The sequence below is a fragment of the Vigna unguiculata genome, chromosome 3 (assembly GCF_037176805.1).
Source record: "Vigna unguiculata cultivar grain cowpea cultivar isolate G323 ecotype 2 chromosome 3, ASM3717680v1, whole genome shotgun sequence".
Lineage (NCBI taxonomy): Eukaryota > Viridiplantae > Streptophyta > Magnoliopsida > Fabales > Fabaceae > Vigna > Vigna unguiculata.
Window position 1 is genome coordinate 61,227,088 of NC_140794.1, and position 16,896 is coordinate 61,243,983.

Here is a 16,896-nt window from a genome sequence, read left to right on the forward strand (position 1 = left end):
TATTCGACATCCAAAATTTATTTTCACCGGAAAAGAAAGAGAAAAGAGCAACACACAGAACCAGGGGCGACTTACCTCCAAGAACACATCCATGGCCAGAAGCTTCTTTCTTGTGCTATTTGCAGTAGCCACCCTGCTTCATGGCTCCGCCGCACAGACCAGACACGTCGTGGGTGATTCCATCGGCTGGACCATCCCTTCCGGTGGTGCTGCAACCTACACCGCCTGGGCTTCCGGCAAAACCTTCGTCGTTGGTGACACTCTTGGTACGTTAATCTCCCGAATCCTTCAATTAATTGGTTTATTATGTATGCATCGGTGTGGGCTACAACTTAGAATTTTTCATATTGATGAACTTTGCAGTGTTTAACTTTACCAATGGCCAACACGACGTGGCTAAGGTGACGAAATCAGCTTACGACGCATGCAACGGTGCGAGCACCATCTTCACCCTTACCTCCGGTCCAGCGACGGTGACGCTGAACGAGACAGGGGAACAGCATTACATTTGCACCTTTGGATCACACTGTTCCCTCGGTCAGAAATTGTCAATTAACGTTGTTAACAGAGCTTCTGCCACTCCTTCCCCTGCCCCTCAACCCAGTAGGAGTGGTTCTCCACCCACGGCTAGCCCTGTCCCCGCACCGACCACGGTGCCAGCACCGGCACCGGCACCGGCATCAAGCACTGTCCCAGCCCCTGCTCCAGGCCCATCCACCGGACCAGTCACTTTCACTGTTGGAGACAGCTTAGGCTGGACCATTCCTACTAACGGTGCTGCAGCTTACACATCATGGGCCTCTGGCAAGACCTTCAGGGTCGGAGACATACTAGGTAACTCAACATCCATCATTAATTTTAAGGAGATTTATAGTTGATCAAAGCTTGAAGCAAACAACTAACGACAAAACATTTATTGTTTGTGTTTTGCAGTGTTCAACTACCAATCTAACGCACACAACGTAGAGGAATTGACAAAGGAAAATTACGATTCTTGCAACTCAACCTCTCCTCTTGCCGTTTACACCACTCCACCTGCGAGAGTTACCCTCAACAAAACCGGTCCTCACTACTTCATATGTGGAGTTACAGGGCACTGTCAAGGAGGTCAGAAACTCGCCATCAACGTCACGGGCACCGGCAGCAGCGGCACCTCGCCTTCCCCCGTCGCCACCCCTCCTTCCGGCACCACCTCTCCTTCCACCAACCCTTCCACCCCTTCTCCCTCAGGCTCTCTCGCCCCTCCCCCACAGAACTCTGGAGCTGCATCTCTCGGACTTGTTGGAGTTTCTGCCACCCTTCTTTCAATTGCCGCGGCTTTCTTCTAGAGACATGAGATTATAGTTAGAGTGTTTGGAACTCGCGATTATTACGGTTCTGTGTTTCATGAATTCACTTTTTTTATATATTTTTTTAGGATTACAATAAAGTTAGCTCTCCCTTCATCCGCTACAGTTTTGTTTTTTTCTTTCTTGTTTCTTGTACTATTGGTTGCTACTGCATATATCTGGAAATTGAAATCGGAGATTCATAAATATATTTCTTTGAATGTTTACCACGTATGTCTGCGACGCCTCTCGCTGTCAATCTTTTGTTTGGTACCAAAATTGGTTTTGATTATTGACTTAGGGACATGGTTGATGACTTACCCTCTCTGAAAATTTAATTTAAGTTGAAAACGGAAGTGGTGGCAAAAGAAAGCGTGACATCTAGAAGTCATAAACGATGTCATCTTTTTCTAGGGAACTGTGAAGTCCTATTTGTAACGTGTTTTTCTAACCTCCCAACTCAAAATCATCAAATTGAATGAATTAAATTTAATCCACGTAAAAAGTAAATATTATTTTTAACTTAAAATAAATATTTACATTTTTTTTGTATATCATATTTGAATCCAGTAACACAGTGATAGATCTGTCACTTGCACTTAACCATTAGATTATATTAAGCTTTGAAAGATGGGTTTTCAGTTATCTTCTTTTGATGTATTTAATAGAAGGATTAGGTATCTGGGACTGCGTCTTCATTTTGGCATCCTATGCAGAACCCCTTTTAAATAAAAAAGCTAATAAGCTATGCAACATGCACACAACATAGTGCTCTGAATCTATAAATTAAAGTAACCATTTAGTTTCTCACGTTTCTTTTCCATCACATTCTCTCTCACTAAAATCCCTTTTATATAAATATTCTTCTTTCTCAATGATTTTTCTCATTATTTTTAATTTCTTCATGTCTTACCAATTATTTCGTTTCCTCTCTTTGTCTTTTATTTTCATCTTTTACTTCTTATTTCTGTTCCAGCATCACTTACCTGATTTAAATTTCTTTGTTTTTACTTAACAATTTGACTGCATAAAGTCAGAATTTTATCTCCTTATAGTTTAGAACTGAGCAGAAATTTAGACTTTATCCATAGTCAACGAGTGGTAATTTCTAGTTTATTCTCTGAAAACGTTAACAATTTAACAAATCTTGTGATTGTGCATCAATAATGCAAAATAGTTATATACATTAAATTAAATCATGGTAATTTTTTATATGATTATGAAAAAAATTGACAAATATACTAAAAGATTGTTATTATCCTACTATAATATTTCATGTTTTAAATCTTGATATCAATCAACCTTTTATTATATGTTTTTTTCCTTTCCACTAGAGATATAAATGAAAATAAGTCAAATTTGGGTGGATCTAAGTTAGCCATCATTTTAAAAGACAGTTTGAATCAAACATATTTGTCAATGATAGGCTTTTTCTCGAAAACTTATATACATTACCTGATTATATTTAAAAGTCTATGTTGTAAAACTTATAAAAGAACTGGTTTATTGGGCAGGCCTATGACAAATAGTAGAATTTCATACCATTATATATATAATATATGCATATTATATGTAAATAAATAAAAAATCTCTAAGGCTTTTAGCAAAGTTTATAGTTTAATTGGCAGGCCTATAAATAATTGTACATTTTTATGCCATTATCTCAGGATAACTATTAGTTATATTATACATTTAAACTATCAATTTTTCTATTAAGATAAATGCATTTTTACTACTATTCATTCGTAAACATAATATGAAAAATTTCATCTTCCTATCGGCTTAAGGTGTATTTTATTAGTGCAATTAGGGATTGTTTTAGTTTGGTTTCATGTGTTATTTTTAAAGGAAGTCGATCGAAGTAAATATGTGAGTAGTTTTTTAGTTTTTTTAGAGATATAGACCTCTATTTATGCCGAATTTATAGAGATCATTTTTGTATTAGAGCATGTTTGGAGGAAGAGCTTTTAAAGACTTTAGTTGGATAGTAATGTGTCATGATTTATTAAATCAATGAGTGAGTAGTTTCTTAGAGTCTTAAAAGAAGATGACATCGATGTTTATATTTTTGTAAATACATGCACTTCACAGTTTTTCAGATTATTAGGCTAATAAGTTAATTAATTTATCTTTGATTCATAGAAATAAATATAAGTGGTTTAATGTTTTATCCCCGTATATTTATTTAGATTTTTTTCATAATAATTATAATTTGTCCCACATAAATTTTATCATGATCACTTTATATTCTTTAATTTTGTTTTATTTTTTTAAATAAATTTTAATGTGATGGAAAATGAATGATGATGACTTTTGGAGTGTCGTCATAGTGGTGATATTAAAGTTAACAGTATGTCTAATAATGTAATAATATCAAATAAAAATAAATAAAAAAATATACACCGTGATAGTTTTAAACCACTAATATTTTTGCATTTCTTTTATAGTAAATTTACCGGCATTTATATGTGTGACATACTATTTCTATCACAAATAAATCTCACACGTTTATCTTAATTATCAAAAGTGTAATTTATAAAAAATTAATTATTAAAATTTACAATTTTACTCATCACAAGTATCACAATTTATTGTAGTAATATAAATAGAACTGTCTTTTTGGGTTGACCGGTATTTATTTGAAGTCTAAAGTCTTGCATTTTTTATTTAAATAAAAACTTGAATAAAATTACTTTTAGCATTGATTTAACGAGGTAAGTGGAACAGTTTTTTTTTTTTAAGCATTCACTTATAATTATATATCATATTTTAACACCGTAGTAATATTAATAATTATAATTAAACTTAGGTTCATTACTATTTTTAATATTACATTCTAAATGAGATCAACATACTCAGAACTACAAAAAATGTGAACTAAGATTTTAATACAATTTTTTAAAAGGTTATAAAAATACAACATATTTTTAGATTGCTCTTTTCGTATTTTGTTTCCGCTCTAGTGCTACTATCATCGTCAACTTTTATATTTACTCCCTATTTAATATATAATTATCGCAAACGGAAAGAAATGAACGACACACACAAAATTGTAAGGGTAAATTAATTACCACATAAATAAAATCCAATTTGAAAATTCTATAATTTTCATAAAAAATTGTCAAAATAAATTCTTGAGATGTATAAAATAAAAAATCAGTGAAACATCAAATTAAAGAATAATATCTAGATTCAATATTCTGGAAGACTAGTGTATTGATTAGACTAGGGATGACAACGGGTCAGGTCGGACACGGATAGTGCCTACCCACAACCTGACCCGCAAAAAACAAATTCGCCCGCTACCCGTCCGTTTACCCGTCGGGTATCCGTTTAAAAAATACCCGCGGATATTTTTAAAACCCGCGGGTATCCGTGGATATCCGAAACCCGTAAATATTTTAAAATTTTATATTTTATAAATTGTTTAATATAAAATTATAAAAATAAAATATTAAATTAAATTAAATTAAATTATAATTATAATTAAATTTGACATAATAAAATATACTGCAAATTTTAATTTTAATTAAATTTAACTTAATAAAATATAAATTAAATTTTAATTTTAATTTTTTTTGTGAGTAATGGGTACCCGCGGGTACAGATAGTATGATACCCGTACCCGACCCGTTTATAAGCGGGTATTAAAATACCCGCTATCCGCTACCGCGAGTAATAAATACCCGCGAGTATTAACTATCCGTCGCGGATATCCGCGGGCACGGGTATTTTTGTCATCCCTAGATTAGACTCATTAGACGTTGCACCTGTCATACCGTCCCTCTCTCTTCTTTCTTTACAACTTTTTTATCACAGGTAACTCATACATTTTGTCCAGTATTGATAGGGTTAACTTCATTAGTTCCATAAATCCTCTTTCATATCATATCGTCTCCCAAGTGAAGCCTCCTTCGACTCTCACCACCTAGTTGTCTTCCTTTGTGTGAGTTAGACACTAAGACACTAGTAGAGTTAGGATAGTTCCACATAGCAAATCCCTTTCAATAGACTTAGACTCATCCTAGATTAGCATTTCCTCTTGTAAATAACTAATTTGACAACCCAAAGACACTAAATCTTCACAATTACTCATGAAGCATAACTCAACATAATTGATGGCATATAAAGAAACAATTAAGTAACATATAAACCATTTCAAATAAAAAAAAATTAACGACATTATAACAATCACATAAACCTACTACTTTTTTAAAAAATATACACACCATGTCACATTCAATACTACATTATTCAACGCATTCTTTCATTTTTACTCTTTACACAATTATCAGTTTAAGCATGTCTCTAATTAATTCATCAATTCTATAAGAATCACTATATCATATCAAATACATTCCGTCTTTCAAATGCCAGTAATAACTCCACTATAGCATCATCAAGGTCACACTCGTTCCTCACTTTTCTTATAATTCAATTCTTCTTTACCCCTTTTATACAATGTCATATTATCAATATTTCGTTCATAACTAATTTATGTATTTAACACCATCATATATTTATATTTTCAGAGTTTAAATCTAACACATTTACTTAAATTTTCATTACCTTCTCTATTCATAAAACACATACTACTAACATGGAAACTCACTCTTCTTACAAATATTCCCAACTTTATGCAAATACACCATTTTTACCACAATTTTGAATTTACATATAATAAATTAAAATTTAAAAAAATATTATCTTCCTTTACCTTAAGAAATATGTCTAACATTGTTCTTCCCTTACACAGTTCCCCACTTACAATTATTCTAGCTAAAGATGAGATTGATCGAAATATGTTGCGGGTTGCACAATTGTCTCGTGGTGGAGGCTGTGTAGGCCAAGTCACAATCCAATAGTGGGATTCTTAGTAAGACAATTATTGTAGGTGGCCTGAGTTGCGCCCTAACTAATGACTATAGTTTTTTTTATAGTGGTAAGCCTTCGATCCTAACAAGATATTAGGTAGAAATCTTCACAAACCTCCATTTTATGGCCTTAGATTTTCTAGAAGATAAGGTATCAGGTTTAATTTTCAGAAGGAGAAGGAAAGGAAAAGAGAGAATCTAAATTTTCTTGTAAAGATGGAGAAGTTTTCTCTGTTATAAATACTAAACTCAACTTTTTTTAAGAAATAAAAAAAAAATCCTTTCTATTATAAAAAAAAAATGGATTCTCATCCTAAGCATAACATTATGTAATTTTCTATTTTATTAGTTTACTAATTTTTACCCTTAATTCAAATCATTCCCCCCATTTCCTTCCATTTTAAAAATTTACTTATTTACTTCTCGCAATAGCTTGGTTTATGGGCTTCATAAGAAATTAAATACATGATCATGCATATATTCATCAACATATGCACAAAACTAGTAATGCAAACTTGAACTTGTGACTTGTTCTCTATATACATGTGTTGTGTTTTTGTTTATGTTTATGTTAAAACTTATATTCTTAATACACAAATGAGTTTTGTGATGATAAAGAATTAGGAAATAAAATGATAAACAAAATGTGTGTAAGTACAAAAATTGCTTGGTATAGATAATGTGTTGTGGAGGTGATAAAAAATTTGTATAATTGGAAAAGTGTAAAAGGAGAAGTTAATTGGCGTAAATTGCAGAACTCTGAGACTACACCAAAAATATTAGACGTGAAACGTGATATAATGATGTATACTTAAATATCCAAGGAATTTCTCGATGCTCAAGTCATAAAATTTTAAAATAATAATAATAATAATAAATCATAAAAAAATATGAAAAAGCACTCTTAAATATATAAATATAAAAGTGCCAAAAAAAATAAAATGTTAATGATTTAAAGGGCCCGGTGACAGTTCATACAGACCAAAAAATGTCTTAATAAATAATAGAGAATTACTTCTAGAAAGAAACGAATATTACTTTTTTGTCAACGAGTTTTTACTTTCCACTTGTTCAAAGTCAAAATGAAGCAGCTATGCGTAGAATTTGAATATTTTGTTTTGTATGTCAGAAACTGAAAATATTCAGCAAAACACGCTTATTTATTAATTCTGTGTTGGAATTTTGATGCACACGAAAAAAACCATCAATATTATTTTATTTTATTACAAAATAAAATTTGTGAACATGTAAAGCACCTTTACATATAATTTTAAACAAAAAATAATAATTTTGCAAGTAGACATCATCCTAAGGCCAAAATCAAGTAACTAACAATCTATTTTAGAAAAAATAAAATTAATTAAAATTTAGTCATTTACGTGACTACTACTACTAATACTCTTCAAATGTTGGGCTAACAAAAATATAAAAATAAACAGTAGTCTCTCGCATGGGCCTTTCGTGCCCACCAAAAAGCCTTAAAATTTGGCTCACCATTATGAATTTGAAAGTGCATTTAATGGAAGAATGAGACACGTTTTGGGTCTTTTAAATTTATTATATTAACTTTGTGGAGACCTAATTCAATTTATTATATTAATTAACTTTTGGGAGTGTCATATATTAATATTGTTTGTAGACATACATAGACAAACAAAAAAGTTGATCACTAACAATAAATTGTGGAAGCACATGGCTTGCTTTTGTGCATATTCCACTGTTATAATTCTTTGGCTTCATTTTATACAACTTGATTATTATTAGAGAGCATTGAGAGAGGCTATAAAAATAAATTATTCAATGTCATTTAATTGTTGGATGAGTGTGCACAAAAGCATGAAGGATATTTGAAAAAAACAAATATTTTTAAACAAGTTTAAATGCATAAAATAGCACCAAATTTTTAATTAACTAATTATTTTTAATTTAAGTAAAAGGTAGGCAACTACTTGAAAGAGAAAGTTATCATGAACAATATTACCTGTGTGATATATATAAAAAAAATACTTTAAATGCTTATTTTATACTTTAAACAAAGAACTGAAAAAGTAAAAGTCTAGGATGCTTCCGTGACCTCTCCATGAAATAATCTTCCAAAAGTTGTCCCTTTTCCACTTGGTAAACACTTTGGGAGACTTTAAACAATTATTTATTATTTTGGGGAGACTTTAACTAAAATTATTAAGAGACTTGTAGAAAAATCTTAAAACACTTATTTTTAAATAATAATATATAAATAAACATGTTTTTGAAATATTAAATAAAGTATCGTCTACATTAAACAATATATTAAGCTATATGATTTCATAGTTTTACTAAAATTAATTGATTTTACCATATAAACATTATTTAATTTTACTATATTTGAAGTTTCACATGTTGTGTTTTTAATATTTAGGATAGTTAAGACAAATCAATATTAAATTGTGGTTTTTTTTTTCTTGTAAGTGTCCCTCATCGACTAAAATAGAATAAAATTAAAATCATTTATCTTTCAATAGTTTTGGTCTTTGTATAGGGAGGTCAAGAAGGTCGAGAACATGTATACAGGGGACTAAGTATATTTTGGCCCATTCGTGAGGAACATGAGTGGTTGGTATGAGAGAAGTTGGACATCTGGACCCATGATTGTATGGGAGGCCCAAGATGGTTACAAGGGTAATGTATATCTCAGTTAGGCAAGGTCAGAAGACCGAGTATATTTCAGTCCATGTGAGGGGTATGGGTGTCTCAGCCCAATACGGGCAACGTACAGGCATACGAGTATTTACATCCCAAGCAGCGTGAGAAAATATAACGAAGCGCTCGACAGTCGTGGCAGTTGCAATGCAATATTAATGAGATTTATTAATGTTTATGAAAGAATAAAAACCGAACTAAAGGTAATGAAGTCAGGGTTTAATAACCAGGTAATATAAAGTAAGATTCAATGTCTAGAGAAGATATGTTTTTCTAAGTTTAATCATCCCTTAGATGTCATATTGAAACATTCCTAACTTAAATGTCGGAGTGCCTACAAGTGATTAGAATGTGAGAAAGAAAAAGTTAATATAAGACTGAAAGAACATTCAGTTTGAAAGAAGAGGAACACTAAAGATCGAAAAAACCCTTCATGGAAGTGTCCCTTATTGACTAAAATAGAATAAAATTAAAATCACTAATCTTTTAATAGTTTTGGTCTTTGTACAAGGAGGTCGAGAAGGCTAGGAACATGGTCCACAGGGGGCAAGTATATCTCAACCCATTTGTGAGAAAGATGAGTGGTTGGTATGGGAGAAGCTGGACATCTAGACCCATGATTGTATGGGAGGGTCGAGATGGTTACGTGGAAGGGTCGTGTATATCTCGGCCTAGTTAGGCAGGGTGAGAAAGCCGAGTATATCCCAACCCATGTAAGGGGTATGGGTGTCTCGGCCCAATACGGGCAACATACAGGCATGATACAATATTGATGAGAGATTTATTAATGTTTATGAAAGAATAAAAGCTTAAGGTAATGAAGCCATAATTAATAATTAAGTAATATAGAGTAAGGTTCAATGTCTACAGAAGATATGCTTTTCTGAGTTCAATCATCCCTTAAATATCGTATCGAAACATTCCTAACTTGAACGTTGGAGTGTTTTCAGGTATCCACCATCCAGGAGTGTCACCAAAGAAGCAGTCTAGAAACAAGTCTCTAGGAGAACAAGCAGTCCAAAAGCAAGTCTAGAGAAAAACAAGTCAATGAATGAAAATTCTTGAGATCGTTTGGTTTCATACAAAAACAATCCTCCTCTTCCAAAAGCATTTTGTTTGTTCACTCATTATTAGTACAGAACATAGAAACATTTATCAATAAATTTCAAACATTAACCCTCTTTGTTCTTCTTGATCTTATATTACTTTCAATAACTTATAATTTTTGTTCCCATGAACAGTTTTTTTCTGAAATTACATGCATGAGAACATCTGATCACGGTAACTTTATTCATGGGAAATTATAAATGAAAGTTGACATCCAGTAGGTCTATTTAAAGCAAAATTTAAAAAAATTTGTCCCATTTTGATTGCAGGAATAAATGTAGCACAGTTGCTCATCTCAGTCTTCTGTGAAGGTGCAGGGTTACATCAATTCTGAAACATCAGGATCCATGAATATTGTCTGCCATGGTGTGTTTTGAGTGTGACTTATGATAATAACTTCATTAAGTAACATATATCAATCAATGCCAGCTTCAGGCTTAGTAATATCAGTTTGCTAACAACCGTAACGCTTAATCCTGCATGATGTTGACAAAACTCAAGATAATACTAAATGTGATGGAGAGGGGAGAGATCTGAAGTTCCTCGTTTATTTATGTTGAGAGACGAAGTATACAAGAAGGAAAGATCAAGAGAGATGTGTGAGAGGTAGATAGAAGGCAGAGGTAGATAGAAGGCAGAGGTAGAGAGAGAGTGAGTAGAGTTCTTGCCTAGCATAAAGGACTTAAAGACTCTTTTATAGAAAAAGTTTGAAACCTGTAACTTGTTGAACCGGTTTTTAAATGACCGGTTACTTAGAGTCTGGGTCACCTGGTGTCAACTCCAAAATGATTGAGTAAGAAAATACACAGAAAGTAAAAAGTAAATGAGATAAGATATAACTGAATGTGTATGGTTAAACTAGGGATAGTGTTTGATTGTTGAATCATGTGCCATAAAATTATCTAATATTTGAAGAAGACAAATTTGTAGAAAGTAGTTTATCTTTTTATGAGCTTTTATCTTTAAGGGTCTTAGAGCAATAAATTTGAAGATTCAAAATAATATATTAAAATTAAATGTATGTTTTTAATGCTTAATTTTTATGTAAAATTATTAAAATTTATTTTCAACCAGTTTTTTTTATTAGATGACTTTTACTTTATAGATGAACAAATAATATAAAATAAAATTCTTTTTAATCATCGATAACACTATTCAAACTCAGTTTTAAAAAAGAAATCCATGAATGATAAATCTAAGTACCAATTAGATAATAAAGTTACCTCCACTCCTTATAAACTACACCATTACCTTCTACCAACAATTAATTTGTGTTTAGATACATTACTTCAAAGAAAGTCGTGTTCTACTTATTATCTTCTTTAATTACTTCCATTCATTCATAATTATACATTCTTTTTTAAAGAAAATATTTATAATTATAAGGTGTAATTAATAAACTCTAGAAAAAAAAACATACTTAATATTGAATAACTGTTTTTTGAATTCACAATTTTAAGAGCAAATGAATATTAATATTAGAAAAACATAATTAATGATAATTTAATTTTGTATGAATATTTTTATTTATTTTTAAATAATTGGTTGAATTGATGTTTATACTTTCTTGATTATTATAGTTATTAATTAAAACAATAATTATTAACATTTATAACTTAATATTTTTATTTTTAAATAATCAAATTCATTTATCTAATATTTTTCAAATAATTAAATAAAAATTAAACTATAATTTTATTAATCAAAATAACATCTACCATTAAACAAAAATTAAATAACATGTAATAAATCTTACCCGAATGTATATCACAAAAAAAAAAGTGAAATATCTTTAACAAATTCTTGCACTAAACTGCATTCAGAATTTTTTATAACATTTAACTCTTCATGTTCTCTGTCTTTGCTGTCAAGTGATGATGATTTTTTCTGTCATTCCTGCTGCAACGTGAACCAATAAAATAATTACACTTTTCCATGTTACATCTTCTTTCATGTCCATGCAAGATTGCTACATCTATTAAATTATTATATTAATAAAAGAGTTACTGCAAATTCAGCGCCAAATGAAATGTTGGGATTAAAAAAGGAAATCATTACATTTAAAAAAAATTCTTCTCAAGCAGCTAAAATAGTTACTATATATACTCAAATCATTAAATAAATATCAGAAGTCTAATTAAGCTATCAAAATTTCAAATATAGGAGGGGATTAATATTCCAAACTCTTTATACCTTGCCTTGACAAAAATTACTTTTCATACTGTTTTTTGTAAAAATTACATTTTGAAAAAAAAAAAAAACACAAGAAGAATTGTGTTTCAGTTTGGCTACTTAGTCTTTGACACAAACGAAAGACACCCCAGTCAGGTTCAGCCGAAATCGAAATTCTACTAATGAACCCATAAGACATCTCAGTTTATTATCCTTTATGATGTCTGGAAACTCGCTCCCTAATACATTTGAACAGATAGACTTCAAATGGATTCCTTGTCCATATCCAAGGAATGCATGGAGATGGCTAATGTGGTCCCTATATCCGACAAGTACACAGGATCTCGAGAAAATCTTTAGGCGAGCAGTTCAATAGTTGACAGGTGTAAAGGCATTCTTAACAAATAATTGTATTTCTCATCCAAACACCAGAACGTAAATGTGGGTGTGGATCTAGTTTATGGTAGACAACAATGGCTCTCATTCCATCATCTCATCCATTCATCTCAGCTTTGTACACAAAATTGGAGATAAGTTTCCTTCCACCTCTGTTCACTGACCTCAATCTTCCATATACATTATTTGTTCATGTCAATTATATTATAGATTTCTCCTTTTTCCCCTGTAGTTCACTTTCCCTCACCCAAAAAGAACTATGTACATTGAATATATTCCAAATAAGAGAAACCCACCCTCACTAGTCTTGAGACGCTATTGACAGAAAAATCATAAATTTTACCATTTCACAGTATTACAGTGCCTTTTATTATTTCTCTAGTTAGCAACTTCCTGTCCAAGATTTTAAAACCAGGATTCTGGTATTGCTTAAGGGGGCAACATGCTGTTAAAGAAGGTTGTCTAAAATGCACCTTCCAATTCCACTACAAGATTAGGATGATATTTAAATTATCAAACATGAAAACTGTAAAGTCAGCGGCGGTAGAAACAAGTGCATTGACAGTATTTTGGTAGAAACAAGTGCATTGACAGTATTTTACTATTGTAGAACCACTTCTCAGTGGGTGTGGTGTCACAAGCTAGATCACAGTTTTACATGTGACTAGATAATAAACAACACACCTTCGGGCATGTAGTAGATTGATAGTTGGCATAAATAGACACCGGTGAATGTCAGAAGGCTATTTGAGGAAACAGAAATCCAAATTAGAAGGATAGGAGTCTGAGCCATCATGAACCTGCCTCGGTCCAGGTAGCAGGCTTACCATTACAGACCAGTCATATTATAGATATGCATCAAAGTTAAATTAGTCTTGTTTAATCTTTACAAGGAAATATATCTGATTCCTTTTATACAGCCCCCATCACTTAAGCCAAGGAAATATATCTGATTCCTTTTATACAGCCCCCATCACTTAAGCTCACATTTTATTTCCCCTTGTTAATTATTTCAGATCCTGGCGGAAATTAAACAAAGCAAGCAAAGATTTATATACAGTTCAATCAGTAACTCAACGCCAGATTCTAAAATTTTTCACAAGCAGAGCTGCACATAGAGTCTACATAGGAGGATTACACAACATTAAGGATCATCTAAAATTGCAAACGCATATATGATACAACAAAGAAAGGCTGCCTACGAACCTGGCCTACCAGTAAACCGATGGGATGGGACCCCTAGATGCCGACAAAATTGCCCATCCTCCATGTTGTTACCTAAAGGTGCTTTGCGCTTCCCAAGAGTTGCCTCTAATCTCCGATCGTCGCCCTCTACATAACATTTAGAACTAGATTCAATGTTGCCATAGCCCGTTTCTCTAGGATAAAAACAGAATTCTTTATTTCTTTGCAAAGATAGATGGCTAAACTTGCTGCCCTCGGGTGAAGCTACTAAACCAACATCATCTATTTCATATGCTGAACTACTCTTGCTGCTTGAACATGGATGTAGGCATTGACCCAACCTCAAAGATAAATCACATTCCCTTCCAGGTGCCTCCCCCTGAGTGACCAAAGCATTTTCTTCTGCCAGTCTGCTTGCAGCGTGACGGAACTTACCATCGGAATAGCTTTGCCACATGACAATTCCAGAAGGCTCCGGGACTTGAACGACTGGTCTTCCAACAAAGATTGTGTCAGAGCACGGTGTATCTCGAGGGGTAGTCCTTGGTTGAGGTTCTCTGGCTTCATAACCGTAGTACAAGGGATATACTGAACCCATGTTCAACGAGGGTCTAGTTTCCATTGTCAATGGCTGGTGATGAGCAGAAGGGAGACCTTCGGAGAAGTGGTAGCTAGGGGAACCCATCAGCTTGCCACTTGGGTGGGTAGAATCTGGCACGGGAATTGGTGACACCGCAGAAGCTGTGACTTTGCCATAGTTCAAGGGATTTCCAACAACAGGTTTGAGAGGCACAGAAGGGGGTGGTTGATATTTAGGAGAGAGGTAAGTTCTGGGGTTATTGTGCCGATCGCTTCTGGAAGTTCTCACAGGCTTGCAACCCAGGTTAAGTGCAGCTGTCTCACCACAAAAAAACCAACCCAGAAATCCAAAAAAAAATAACATCACTAGCAGTTCAAAGTCACTAATTTCGACTCTACACAATGGCTTGTCTAAAATTATGAAACATTCAAAAGTGCAGAATCTACAGAAGATAAAAAATCGAAGTACCTTCAACACATGGGGGCAAGAGGTCTCCGGTCTCGGATGTCTCATCCCTCCGTATGATTGTGTTAATAGCATCATTGAGGCGGTCCCAGAGAGTATCAGGATTCAAGTACTCTGCCTAAAGCAACAAAATCACAACAGGTTAAGAAAAGGGTTTTACCCAACACAGTGAAGATCTAAGAATCCACATTCCGCGAGCATTTGAGAAACTAGAAAAACCTCGGAATTGGCTTTGGAGTACATGATTTCTTCGGCCCTGAGAACAACTGCGGGGAGTTTCTCCTGGCATTCCTTGTTTTTCATGGTCGCGGGACTGTGGGCGTCAACGACGACCCTAATCAAACACATGGAGTGCAAAAGCGTAAGAGGAATGCAGAGTAGCGAGAAAAGGGGCGAGAGAAAAAAAAGGGGGGGAAAAGGAAAAAAAAAAAAAAAACCCGAAACCTGAAAATCTGCTGAATGATGGAACCTCTCAGTGGTTGGTGGCGGTCGCTGTGCCATGCCCTCCTGACGCACTCGTAAGGCCTAGGCCCTGGGCGTGGCATCTCCGAAATGGAAGTGATGAACCAGGCGAAACCACCCAACACACCCTTTCTTTCTTTCTTTTTCTTTCTCTCTCTCTCTCTCACTCACACACACTCACACACACACCAATAACACTGACACACAACACACGAGAACAATATGGGAAGTAGAAATGGACAGAAATAATTGAGAGGCGTGTCTGTCTGTTGGGGGGAGTTTACATACTCCTATATACACAGTGACAGTGCTCACTTACTCTACAAATACAATTACATTACATGGGGTTATGTTTGTTGTTTGTTGTTCGATGGGTCAATTACTTCTCACTTGTCTCGCTGTTGTTGCCATTGCACAATTTGTAATGGGACGGTTTTGTTTGGGGGTGAGGGTAGCGCAAGAAGGGCACCCCTTGTTTCTCATTCTTTTGTCTTCCCCCAATAATTTAGAGGCTATACCATTACCACGGTCACTCTTTTTCTTTGATGTATCTTTGTGTTCAATCTTTTCTTTTGTGTAGTAGGGGTGGGGTCTGGTCACACACCTCTTGGGAAAAGGAGAGTGGGAGAGTTAGGTTACTATCAAAAAGTACCTCTATAATAAAGTCCATTAAAATTCTCCCCTTCCCAATGCTATTCCCTCACCCATATTTAATATTTGGGTTGGTTGTTACATTCCATGCATCATATCACATCTTTCCCCTCTCTATTTCACATTATTGCACATCCATCATCCCCTTCAACCGCACCATCACGGCAAGGAAAATGACAAAACATAACCAATATCAACTTCGATACAATTACATCACTTCCGCCCTTATTCTTCCTAAATAAAGCCACTAAGATTCTTTCCTCTCTTTTTTAATTTTAAAAACAAACCCCTTTTTCCTTGTTTTACCTCGGGTTAATCCTCGTTTCACAGTCGTGCTTTTATTCCGGGGACAAACATCGTTATTTCGGTTGTGGTAAGCTCTCGTGTGTGCCACCAACAACGTGCACATGGTGCTCTTTCAATTGTTGTTGGTAGGTCAGGCTTGAAGAAATTAATGTGTATGACTACGTTACGTCAGTGAGTGACCTTGGACCGTGTCGTGTCTATCGAGTACAGTAAATAAAATAAATAAAATAAAAGTAGTGTTGTTGTTGCATTTGCATTGAATGTGCAGTGAAGACATTGATGGGTAAAGAGGTACATTCTGCAGCCTGGGCGCTGTAAATAATTCCCTTTATGTGATGAAAACAGCCTTTGGCATAAGACTGACGCCGCATGGGCCTTCCCCACTCTCTCATGTCACGTCCACTCTTGACAACGGCTGCACAAAGCCAAACTCCTTTTTCAGATTTTATGTAAGCCTCGAGCATCCCACTTCCAACTTCAATCTTTTTTTCTTTCGGTACAGTACTTCTCAAAACCCCCCCCTTCATCTTCGTCTCCACAAACTTCTAACATCAAATAAATCAACACCATTCCCACCTTCACAAGGGACACATTTTTCTGCCATTTATTTTCCACCCTCTCTCTCATTCTTCCAGTAGGACCACTTCTACCCATAGGATCGGATCGGATCCGATCCGACCCGATCCGATCC

General features: G+C 34.0%; 1 protein-coding gene and 1 pseudogene across 2 annotated transcripts; one reads left to right on the forward strand and one right to left on the reverse strand.

Annotated features, from left to right (window-relative positions):
* On the forward strand, positions 1-1,555 carry LOC114179685 (blue copper protein-like). Its single transcript, XM_028066097.2, has 3 exons — positions 1-266; positions 364-834; positions 934-1,555. The coding sequence occupies exons 1-3, from the start codon at positions 92-94 to the stop codon at positions 1,326-1,328; spliced, it is 1,041 nt and encodes a 346-aa protein (XP_027921898.1). The 5' UTR covers positions 1-91; the 3' UTR covers positions 1,329-1,555.
* Positions 1,556-13,625: 12,070 nt separating this feature from the next.
* On the reverse strand, positions 13,626-15,790 carry LOC114174987 (uncharacterized; annotated as a pseudogene). The gene is made up of 4 exons (XR_014993996.1): positions 15,231-15,790; positions 15,006-15,120; positions 14,790-14,904; positions 13,626-14,635 (listed from the first exon to the last, which is right to left on the reverse strand). The product of XR_014993996.1 is annotated as an uncharacterized LOC114174987 (transcript).
* Between the last annotated feature and the right edge of the window lie 1,106 nt (positions 15,791-16,896).